At 43.4% G+C, this 11,790-nt stretch overlaps 2 protein-coding genes across 2 annotated transcripts; both read left to right on the forward strand.

Annotated features, from left to right (window-relative positions):
• Positions 1–1,116: 1,116 nt before the first annotated feature.
• Positions 1,117–2,587, forward strand: LOC117656807 (olfactory receptor OR9H1-like). The gene has a single exon (XM_087873191.1). The coding sequence runs from the start codon at positions 1,123–1,125 to the stop codon at positions 2,080–2,082; it is 960 nt and encodes a 319-aa protein (XP_087729317.1). The 5' UTR covers positions 1,117–1,122; the 3' UTR covers positions 2,083–2,587.
• A 6,294-nt stretch (positions 2,588–8,881) lies between these two features.
• On the forward strand, positions 8,882–9,832 carry LOC132710965 (olfactory receptor 5T17-like). The gene has a single exon (XM_060688641.2). The coding sequence runs from the start codon at positions 8,906–8,908 to the stop codon at positions 9,830–9,832; it is 927 nt and encodes a 308-aa protein (XP_060544624.2). The 5' UTR covers positions 8,882–8,905.
• The last annotated feature ends 1,958 nt before the right edge of the window (positions 9,833–11,790 follow it).

The following is an 11,790-nucleotide window of genomic DNA, read 5'->3' on the forward strand; positions in this document are numbered from 1 at the left end:
AAGGTCCCTTCCAACTCTGTTTTTCTGTTAGCCTGTGTAGTAGGGAAGACACAGAGGAGAGGAGAAAGTCCAGAGAGCTGATGAAGGTCTAGAGAAGGAGAAGGGACAGAAGCAAGGCAAGGAGACAGTCTCTTCCTGTGCAGCCCCTCCCCCCTTTTCATCCCAGTCACATTGGGAGGAAAACACCCCTGAAGTCTTCCTTAGAAGACAGCGAAAATCCTTTCCACCTTTCTGTCTCCTGACAAGGCTCTAAGCAGACTGAGTAGCTGCACCTCCTCTTCGTTGGTAACACTGGTCTCGTTTTCATCTTGGTTTTAGGACCTTGCGCTGCTGCCTTGACCCAGGCCAGTGGTGTGATTGTGGCTCCAGGGAACCAGAAATTGAGCTAAATTGACAACCTAAGTGGGCTACACAAACAAAGACTTGTGCGTTACCAATGGCGGGTGATAGTTCCACACCATGCAAAGGTATAATTCTTGTCACATTTTATTCTTTGCTCAAATTCTCCTAAATGCTGGAATCAGTAATTTCCTTTTGTGACTACAGGGAAATTTGCACCGTAATTAGAGGTCTATCCTAATGATCCCCAAGATTGTGTCTGCCCCAACGATCAATATTTCATTACTATCACTCCTACATGTCTTACTACCTGGAGCCGCCCCCCTCTATTGGATGAGTTTATGGATGAGTCCCTTCAGCGAACCCCCAAAACAGGTGAAGGATCTTGGAAGGACCCAGTCCGTGGATTCATTCCCAGCTGTGTCCATCATCAACAATTCCCATTCTGCATCTTTGCAAAGGGTTGCAAATGGGGAAGCAATTCATCACGCACAGCTTGTGTTAAATGTCTTTGGGGCAGAAATGACTGCAAAGGTTAAGTTCAGTTTGTATTTGCAAACTTACTTAATTAAACCCATAAACACCCCCAGAATCATCTCTCTCCTACCTGATGGTTTTGTTATTCATGCAATGCATTGTTTAATTATTCCAGATGGCCTTTTGGGAATTCTAGAGGTTCACTCCTGCTTGGGAAGCTTCGTCTTCATGCCATGATTTGAAAGGAGCAGCTACTCCTGAATTCTGGCGCATTCCAACCTTGTGAACCACAGCTTGAGGGACCTCATGGAAGGTGTCAATCAGACATTGCAGGTGACCAAATTCTTGTTCCTGGGTTTCTCTGGCATGCCCAGAGGCCGCCCCTTCCTCTTTCTGCTCTTTCTGGCCATCTACCTCATCACCTTGGTGGCCAACTCAATGATATTCATTTTGATCCAGCTGGATTCACGCCTCCACAGTCCCATGTACTATTTCCTCAGCCATCTGTCCTGCTTAGACATTTGCTATTCCTCGGTCACCCTCCCCACCCTCCTGGTGAACGTCTTGCGCCAGCAGCCCACCATCTCCTACAACGACTGCATGGCCCAGATGTTCTTTTTGATGAGCTTTGCAGGAACTGAATCCGCCCTGCTGGCTGTGATGGCCTACGATCGCTATGCGGCCATCTGCGAACCTCTGCACTATACACAACTCATGAGTAGGAGGGTGCGAGTCCCTCTGGCTACGGCTTCGTGGTTCTGGGGCATGGTGGACTCTGCCATTCACACTGCCCTGGCCACCAATTTGGTCTTTTGTGGAGCCAACCAGATCCATCACATTTTCTGTGATGTCCCCCCACTCTTGAAAATTGCTTGCAGTGACACTTATGTCAATGAGATGGCTCTTCACACAGCAAGTGCCTTTGTGGGTCTGAGCCCTTTCCTCCTCGTCATCATCTCCTACGTCTACATCTTATCTACAATTCTGAAGATCCGTTCTAGCACTGGAAGGAGAAAGACCTTCTCCACCTGTGCTGCCCACTTGATTACGGTCATTGTCTACTTTGGGATGATCAACTTGAATTACAACCGTCCGAGTGCGGGCTACTCCTTGGGAGTGGACACCCTGATCTCCATCTTATATTGTGTTGTCCCACCTATGCTAAACCCCCTCATTTACAGCTTTCGAAACAAGGAAGTCAAAGGGGCCCTACAAAAGCTTCTACAAATTCAGGAAAAAGATGATGCGTCTCCTGGAAAGCAGTGAAGGAAAAACGTTGGTCTCTTTCCTAGTCTCTCGGCATATCCTATTTAGTAGACCAGCAACAGTTTTTCCAAACTGAGGGGTTGTGAAGATGTAAATTCAAATACGGTTGATTGGTTCAATGACATTTGGGACTCTACTGGCCATATCCTTCCTTCCTATGTCCTCATTTTGATTTGATCCCTTAAAGGGGAAAGGGGGAAAAGATCTGGAGTACTTTCTCCCACCAACCTGCGATACTCTGTTCAATGTATTTCCAGAAGGATCTTTTCCCTCTTCAGTGTCCCCTTGACTTCTTTCTCCCTGTGGTTCTCTCAGATTTTGTAAAATGATGAACAAAAATTACTGAATGTCCATCACCTGTTTGGGAGCCAATTAAGGACAATAGAATCCCATTATTCCCAAATACTAGATTATGATATTATAACTACAAGGAGAAGGCTGTGTGGGGCAATGAGTGGAGATAGATGATGGGTAGAACAATTGGAATAAAAGATGTATATCTTGGACAAAAGCTATGCTTGTTTTTCTGAATTTTCATTGGTTTCATTCTAAATGCATCCAGAATTAATCACGTCAATGGAAGAGCAGGAATGAAGGACCTGGAGACCCAAAATTTTATTAGGAAGAAGAAGCTTCTGATAGCCCACTGCAAGATGAGGCAGCTCTTTTCCACTTCCCCTACCTCAGGCAGGGTCGTGGACTGTTGTGTCACCTGGCAAGCAAGACAAAGGAAATGAAGAAGTTGGGGATGGACACCTTTCATTGTTCCTTTGCGATAGTGGGGAGTATCTGTAGTTTGTGTGGAGGATGAGGGTGGAGGTTCATTCTCTGAGCTTATGGGTTGATTTCCAAACATTTCGTTACCAGGTTCGGTAACATCTTCAGCATGACCCAAACCTAACCCATCACAAGACCCATCACAAAACCCTCACCTAATGTGACCCTCACCTCATGTGACCTCCCCATCACAAGATCTACTGACCACATGAAGCCCTTATCAGCAGGAGAACATCAACACTGACCTCCCCTAAACTCCACTGAAGATGTTGCTTAGCCCAGTAATGAAATGTTCAGAAATCAATCCACAAGCTTGGAGAAGGAAACTCCACCCTCATGGAGGGTGGAGATATTCCTTCTCCATTGATGTGTTTGTCATTCTCATTCATCTCCTCTCTACATATGACCAACGGTCCTCTCTTTTTCCCATCCACATTCTTTCAGCATCCCTCATTCTCTCCTCTTCTTCTTCTTCTCTCCCACATAGAAATAGGCCATTCCTGCTGCATTTATATAAAATATATAATATAATCTTCTTGTCATTTTTTACTGTGAGCACACTGGCACACATTAAAAATGAAATTCTGTTGCCTGCTCTCAAAAGTATACAGTTATATAACACACATGTAGACATGCTATATACATACATATGTACGTATATAGCACAATGTGATTACACATTGCTCCTAGAAGCATGAAGCCGAAAACACCAGCCTGAAGATGACAAATGAGACTTCACCGAAACATCGCCAAGACACTTACAATTTACGCGGGAGAAAACATGAATAACCAAAGACCTACATACATATGTATATGCCTACACCCATACATATAAATACGTATAAATATTCATCACTGTCCATCTTGAATATATAGAGGAAAGAGGTAGCTTGATGCTATATAGAACCCAGCTGTGACTGAATCTGGATGTTTTGCTTCGGGTGTCCTGAAGCCCCCTCCCAGAAGGTAATAAGGAAAATGGGTCATGGAGTAACAGGTCATGGAGAGGATGTGTAACATCCCAGACAATCCTGCAGACCCTACTCAAGCCTCACTAATACGTCATATCCTGAATAGAAGGGAGTGAACTCCCAATGATCTTTTCTGCTGTCCTCACCACTCTCTGCGGTGGATGTAGTAATGCTTCCAAACCAGACAGTCATGCAATATGACAAGATGCTCTCGACTGTCCCTCTATAGAAAGTGGTAAGGACAGGAGAAGGAAGGTGTACTTTTTTCATGTCATGCAAAAAATGCAGGCACCAGTTTCTCGCTGTTGAGCAACCAAGCTCCAATCAAATAAAATTAGTTTATTGTTTTTCTCAAACAAAGTTGGGAGCCAGTCACTACAAACAGAGAAAAACAAAAATAATTAAGACACGAGGGGCCCTTGGTGCTCTCTGAGCTTGCTTGTTTTCTTGCAGATATTTCATGACCCAAACTAGGTAACATCATCAGTACTAAAATCGGGGCGGGGGAGGGGGAAGGAGAGGAGGAGGAGGAGGAGGAGGATGACTATGGCATCCTTGGAGTTTGGTTATGTTCTTGCAGACGTTTCATGACCCAAACTAGATAACATCTTCATGATGTTACCTGCAAGAAAACAAGCAAGCTCAGAGAACCACAAGGATGCCTCATTTCAACCCTGAGCTACAAAGATTCTCCTTTGTTGATAACAAAGACATACCCAACGGGATGCCCTGTCCCTATTTCCACTGTTCTGTTTTCTCCTTTCTTGCTTTAGTTTTATGGTAATGAATCCAGTGTGGAGATGCTACTTCCTGGTTTTGTTGCTATTAGGGAAAAGGTGCTGCCTGTTTTCCCCCTCAAAATTTATTTATTTATTATTTGAACTTGTATGCCGCCCTATCTCCGAGGGGACTCAGGGCAGCTCACAACAATAAAAACAAGCCAAATCAATGTTAAAATACCCAATAAGATTATAGAAAAACCATTAAAATCACTTTAAAACCCCCTGCAGTCCAAACCAGCCAGGCAGAATAACCAAGTTTTAAGGTCACGGTGGAAAATGTTGCCTGATCCTGCCTTCAGGAGGTGTTTGGGCTAGAAGAGCTTCCAATCTCAGTACAATATATGTGGTACCTGACTCAAGACCAGTAACTGAGAGGGATCTTGGAGTCCTAGTAGACAATCACTTAAATATGAGCCAGCCGTGTGCAGCCGCTGCCAAAAAAGCTAACACAGTTCTAGGCTGCATCAAAAGAGGGATAGAATCAGGATCATGTGAAGTGTTAATACCAATTTATAAGGCCTTGGTAAGGCCACGCTTGGAATCCTGTATCCAGTTTTGGTCGCCACGATTGTAAAAAAGATATGGAGACTCTAGAAAGGGCGCAGAGAAGAGCAACAATGATGATGAGGGGATTGGAGGCTAAAACATATGAAGAACGGTTGCAGGAATTGGGTATCTCTAGTTTAATGAAAAGAAGGACTAAGGGGGACATGAGGGGAGTGTTCCAGTATTTGAGGGGATCCTATAAAGAAAAGAGGGTCGACCTGTTCTCCAAAGCACCAGAAGGCAGGATAAGAAGCAACAGGTGGAAACTCATCAAGGAGAGAAGCAACTTAGAACTAAGGAGAAACTTCCTGACAGTTAGAACAATTAAGCAGTGGAACAACTTGACTCCAGAAGTTGTAAATGCTCCAACATTGGACATTTTTAAGAAGATACTAGATAACCATTTGTCTGAAGTGGTGTAGGGTTTCCTGCCTAAGCAGGAACTAGGGGGTTGGACTAGAAGACCTCCAAGGTCCCTTCCAACTCTGTTATCCTATAATGTTCTATGTCTGGTAGAAAAAATAGAATAGAATAGAATAGAATAGAATAGAATAGAATAGAATAGAATAGAATAGAATAGAATAGAATAGAATAGAATAGAAGTTGGAAGGGACCTTAGAGGTCTTCTAGTCCAGCCACCTACTATTTCAGATAAGTGGCTGTCCAATCTCTTCTTAAAAACCTCCAGTGATGGAGGACCTTCTGGAGGCAATTTCTGTTCCACTGATTAATTGTCCTCACTGTCAGGAAATTCCTCTTTAGTTCTAGGTTGCTTCTCTCCTTGATGAGTTTCCATCACTTGCTTCTTCTCCTGCCTTCTGGTCCACTGGAGAACAGGCTGACTATTCTGAAGATTATCTACTCTGCAGTCAAGTCTTTGGAAGTGCTAGAGAATGCAGATGACTTCAAGAAATCATCTAACCACATCTACATGGTACAGAAGAACTGAAGTGGCAAAGAAATAACTGTGGAGATGTCTACCTCTATTGTTCCATTGCAGACCTTAAGCTCTCTCCCACAAGTCTTTCCCTATCTAGGACCCTCCAAAATTGGTGTTGAATACCAATAATGCCCAGCCATGGAAACTAAGACTTTATGGGAACTAAAGTCCAACACATGTAGAAGATCCTAACCTAGGAAAATTGAGAATCTACATAACCTAGGAAAGATAATTTCATCTCATGTCTTGGACATTCCAGTTTTAGGAAAAGCAGAAGATACTCAGTTCTCCCCTGAGAGTCCCTCCTTCTGGGTGTGGAAGTTGTCCTGAGTTTGAGGTCCCACCCTTTGCCCTTCACTCCACCCTTCATAGGGAGGAATCCCTAGTGTGCATCTACTTCACTTTCCTGCTTGTGGTGCATGTTGATCTTCAGGGACATTCAGATGCCATAGAAATCATCTCTCTTCTTTAGCCAACATTGGCTCCAAAGGTAACATAGACAAGATTTAGGGCATCTGATCCCTCAAAGAGGCTGGAGAAAGAAGCAGAGATCTCCTCCAGTCAGAAAAGGATATCAGGGAGAGCATGCAAATTCCTATCTTCCTTTCTCTCCCACTCCCCTTCTTGGTAGCACTGTTGGATCCCAAGGAGAGAGCTTCCTTGTGACTTCCCTTCCCAAAACTGCAGCAGCAGCAGAAGGAGGAACAGCAGCCAGATGTGCCAGCTTCATTCTGGAGGTTGTTACAAAGTGAGGAGGCCACAAGAAAAGGTAATATTGAAGGACATCAGACCTGGCAAAGCCCCCTGCAGCAGGGCATGAGGGTGGGTGGGATGCTGAAGGAAGTATTTTTCATGCACCCTTTTTAAATTAGTCTTTTTTGCTGTTCTGTAAGGTTCATGAATTGCATCTGATTCAGATTGTTCAATAAAGTCTCATTCTTTTCTGATGTCCGAGAGAGGAGAAAAATATCAAAAATAAAGTATTGGTGAGGAGACAACCAAGAACCTGGATCTTCTCTCTGGAGATCTTGACCCTAAACATGAGAATGGTGAAAATTGACTTCTTGATGTCAAGTCAAACATTTTGGGAAGGGACTCTTGGGTCATCTGCTGAGTACCAAACTCCCCACACCTTTTAAACTCCCCTTTACACAGACACACAAACAAACAAACACAGACACACACACCAGTGGAAACCCCTTTCTACATGGGTTAGAGAAAAGTTGCGTGTGAAGGAAAGGAATTTGGAAAGAGCATAGAAGTGTTGGGGAAGCAATGGAGATTTTGGGAGTGAGGCGAGGAGGAGAAATTCCAGAAGAGGATTTGCTGGCCAGAAGAAGAAGCTCAGACCGGTCCTGGATTCCTCCTGAGGACCAACATGGGTGGTCATTGATCAAAGCAAGAAAAAAATGAGCACCTCACTGGTCCATCAAAAGGGGGGTTGGGGTCACATGGAGGAGTTTGAAGTGTGGTTGCAGAGAGAGAGAGAGAGAGAGAGAGAGAGACAGAATAAATTCCAGGAGGACCATCTCTTAATGGTTGCTACTTCACACAACCCACTTACCAAGAAAGGGGAGACCTGTTTCATTTGGGATGTCAGTTTACACATAGTATGTATCTCAAAATGCTTTTGGGGAGAGTTAACTGGAGGGACATGGCTGTCATGAATTCCCCCCACTCATTGAAAGGAACCATGAAAACCCCCAGAAGCATCTCCCCCCCCAATGAAGGCTAAGCATGCAAAGCAAAGTTCAAACACTCCAGAGGGTCCTGGAGAAGCTTGTGAAGCTTCTTCTCAATGCTGTGATTTTAAATCTTCCCCCAAAAACTATTGTGAGGAAAACAAAGTCTTTGAGGAATGAATGTGTGGTAGCCAAATAGAAACACAGAAGGAATGTGTGTAACTTGGGGCAACCTTGAAGTCCTCATTTCTCAGAAAACGTCCCGTTCTCCGTAAGCTTTGTCAAACCTTCTATGGAAATGTAACTGATATCATTTATTTGTATTAAGACAATATTTTTTTCCTTGATGATAGTAACAGCAGAAGAGTAGAGAATGAACTTGAGGGTTGATTACTGTCAATAACTAAATTCACATCACCTATTATTTATGCAACTGTATGACTGTATCACTTTCTCCCCCTTTCCCAAAAAGTATGCCTCCTTTTGTCTGTAGGAATCCCTCCTGTCATAGTCTGGAGAGAATTTCTCCAGTCCACACTGTTAAGCAAATACTGCAGTGAGGCTGGATTATGGGTTTGGGGGTCCTGAGTTTGATTCCAGACGATCCCACCCAGTTGCTCGTCCTTGGTCTCCCATGACAGCTCAACCAGCAATGGAACCACCCAGAGATGCTCAGGCCTCTTGACGCTCAACAGTCGGAGATGCTGCTTTCTTCTGAGTAACCAGAAAGAGCAATTTCACCTTTAACTCCAACCCCAAGTAAGTGAATGGATTGCTTTGGAAAAGGGAATTTTGCTGCAATTCCTGGGGGCGACCTTTGAACCAGGAAATAGTCCACTTAATAGTCAGAGTCAGAGTCAATTTTCAGGCAAATCTTCCTGCTCCTATTGGAGTCAATGGATTGCATTTCTGCTGAACTATGTTTTTTCCCCAAAGCAGAACCAGCTCAGCTTGGCTCTTTTAAGAGGAATTAATGACTACATTCTTTTAATTTAAGGAATGGGAAGGTGATGGCAAATGATGATGTTTTTATCTCCTGGTGTGTCACAATTATTGTAAAGAATGTGAATACTTCCATCGCTCCCTCCTAAATTCTGTTCCTTGCAGCTAACTTTGAGGGACCTCATGGAAGGTGGCAACCAGACCCTGCAGGTGACCCAATTCCTGTTCCTGGGTTTCTCTGGCATGCCCAGAGGTCAACCTTTCTTCTTTCTGCTGTTTCTGGCCATCTACCTCATCACCTTGGTGGCCAACTCGGTCATACTCATTTTGATCCAGTTGGATTCACGCCTCCACAGTCCCATGTACTATTTCCTCAGCCATCTGTCCTGCTTGGACATCTGCTATTCTTCGGTCACCCTCCCCACCATCCTGGTGAACCTCCTGCGCCAACAGCCCACCATCTCCTACAACGAGTGCATGGCCCAGATGTTCTTCCTCATGACTTTTGCGGGAACTGAATGCGCCCTGCTGGCTGTGATGGCCTACGATCGCTATGCGGCCATCTGTGAACCTTTGCGCTATTCTCAACTCATGAGTATGGAGGTGCGAGTCCCTCTGGCTACAGCTTCGTGGATCTGGGGCATGGTTGACTCTGCCATACACACTGCACTGGCCACCGATTTGGCTTTCTGTGGAGACATCAAGATACATCATATCTTTTGCGATGTTCCTCCGATCTTGAAAATAGCTTGCAGTGACACCTTTGTTAATGAGGTAGCTCTTCACACAGCCAGCGCCATTGCGGGTCTGTGTCCTTTTGTCATCATCATCATTTCCTACATCTATATCCTATCAGCAATTTTGAAGATCCGTTCTAACACTGGAAGGAGAAAGACCTTCTCCACCTGTGGTGCCCACTTGATTACCGTCATCCTGTACTTCGGGATGATCAACTTGAATTACAACCGTCCGAGTGTGGGCTACTCCTTGGAAGTGGACACCTTGGTCTCCACCCTGTATTGTATTGTCACCCCCATGTTGAACCCCCTAATCTACAGCCTCCGAAACAAGGAGGTGAAAGGGGCTCTACAAAAGCTTCTGAATGGTTAGGACAGTGTTTTTCCCAACCTTGGCAACTCGAAGATATGTGGACTTCAATTCCCAGAATTCCCCAGTCAGCATGTCAACCTCTGAACCAGAAGCTCCTTAACCTTGACAATATGAAAATGCGTTGACTTCAACTCCCAGAATTCCCCAGCCACAGAGAAAGCCCTATTTATTTCTTTTTAATGGGACTCTATTGCTGTGTCTCGCATGGAGTGATGAGGTATGGAGGATCCCTGGTTTGTCTATGGAGATTCTCAGTCATCCAGGTCATGGCTGTCCCAAGGTGTTTTTTCAAGAGGCAGCTGGACTTTCTATGTTTTTCCTTGAATATTTATTTATTTATTATTTATTATTCATATTTCTATGCCGCCCACTCTCTGAGGACTCTGGGCGGCTTACACCAAAGACAGTATCCTAAATAGCATATTGCCCCCAACAATCTAGGTCCTCATTTTACCCACCTCGGAAGGATGGAAGGCTGAGTCAACCTTGAGCCAGTGAGATTTGATCTGCTGATCTGCTGAACTAGCAGTCAGCTGAAGTAGCTGCAGTACTGCACCCTAACCACTGCACCACCTTGGCTCTTATGTTTACCTTCTCATCCAAGAAGCTTCTTCAGTTGGGACTGAATCAGTGGTGAAATCCATATTTTTTTACTACTGGTTCTATGGGCATGGCTTGCTGGGCGTGGCAGGGGAAGGATACTGCAAAATCTCCATTCCCACCCCACTCCAGGGGAAGGATACTGCAAAATCCCCATTTCCTCCCCACTCCTGGGTGAAGGAAATTGCAAAATCTCCATTCCCACCCCACTTTGGGACCAGCCAGAGGTGGTATTTGCCGGTTCTCTAAACTGCTCAAAATTTCTGCTACCAGTTCTCCAGAACCTGTCAGAACCTGCTGGATTTCACCCCTGGACTGAATCATGGAAGATTGAAAGATATATATTCCTTCCAGTCATCTGGTTGTTAGAGAGTCATTGAGGCCATTTGGAGGTTTATCTGTGTCCTCAGGGGTCAGATACGACAACAGCTATCTCCTGTTTACAACGCAGTTACAAACAAGTTCCATACCCATTTGAACTTTGATTCAGGTGAACCTCAGGTCACAGTTAAACCTCCAAGTGGCCTCAATGACTCTCAGAGAGAGTACTAATGACCAGATGACTGCAAGGAACATAAATCCTTCCATTCACCATCATTCAGTCCAAACCAAAGAGGCTTCTCGGATGAGAAGACGGAGGCTGACAATATCTTCAAGGAAAAAGAAAGAAAGTCCAGTTGCCTCATGAAAAACACCTTTTAGACAGTCAAGAATTTTGCTTAGAATATTCAAATGGATCAATGGGATCAAAGAAAACAATCAACGTATCAGGCTAAACCCAAGAATTATATGGAACAAACAGAGTTCCATTATTTATTTGCTTACACAAAGCAGACAGAATCTTGCCAGAGTAAACCCTTACTATTACCTTAGCACTATTTTATTTTTTATTACATTACATTACATTGTATACATTGTAATATAATATAAATATTATATTATATTATATTATATTATATTATATTATATTATATTATATTATATTATATTATATTATATTATATTATATTATATTATATTATATTATATTATATTATATTATATTATATTATATTCATTTTATTTTAATTTATATTTTATATTTTATTTTATAATTCTATTTTTATGCTGGCCATCTCACCTGGTGAAGACTCTAAGCAGCTTGCCTTCATTAAAAAACTGGTTAAAAACATCAAAACATCAAATGTATTTGAATCCAGAATTTTCTACTTTTTTTTACACATCCACCAAGCACAAGAATTTCCAACATGACTTTGATGAGCCCTTATACACTCTAGACAATTTCTCTGGTGACATAAACCAACAGTGCATTCATTTATTTAAAAAAACTTTTACATTATCATATAAACCATTTGTGT

This window comes from Pantherophis guttatus, chromosome 7 (assembly GCF_059756535.1).
Source record: "Pantherophis guttatus breed Tessera chromosome 7, ASM5975653v1, whole genome shotgun sequence".
Taxonomy (NCBI): Eukaryota; Metazoa; Chordata; class Lepidosauria; order Squamata; family Colubridae; genus Pantherophis; species Pantherophis guttatus.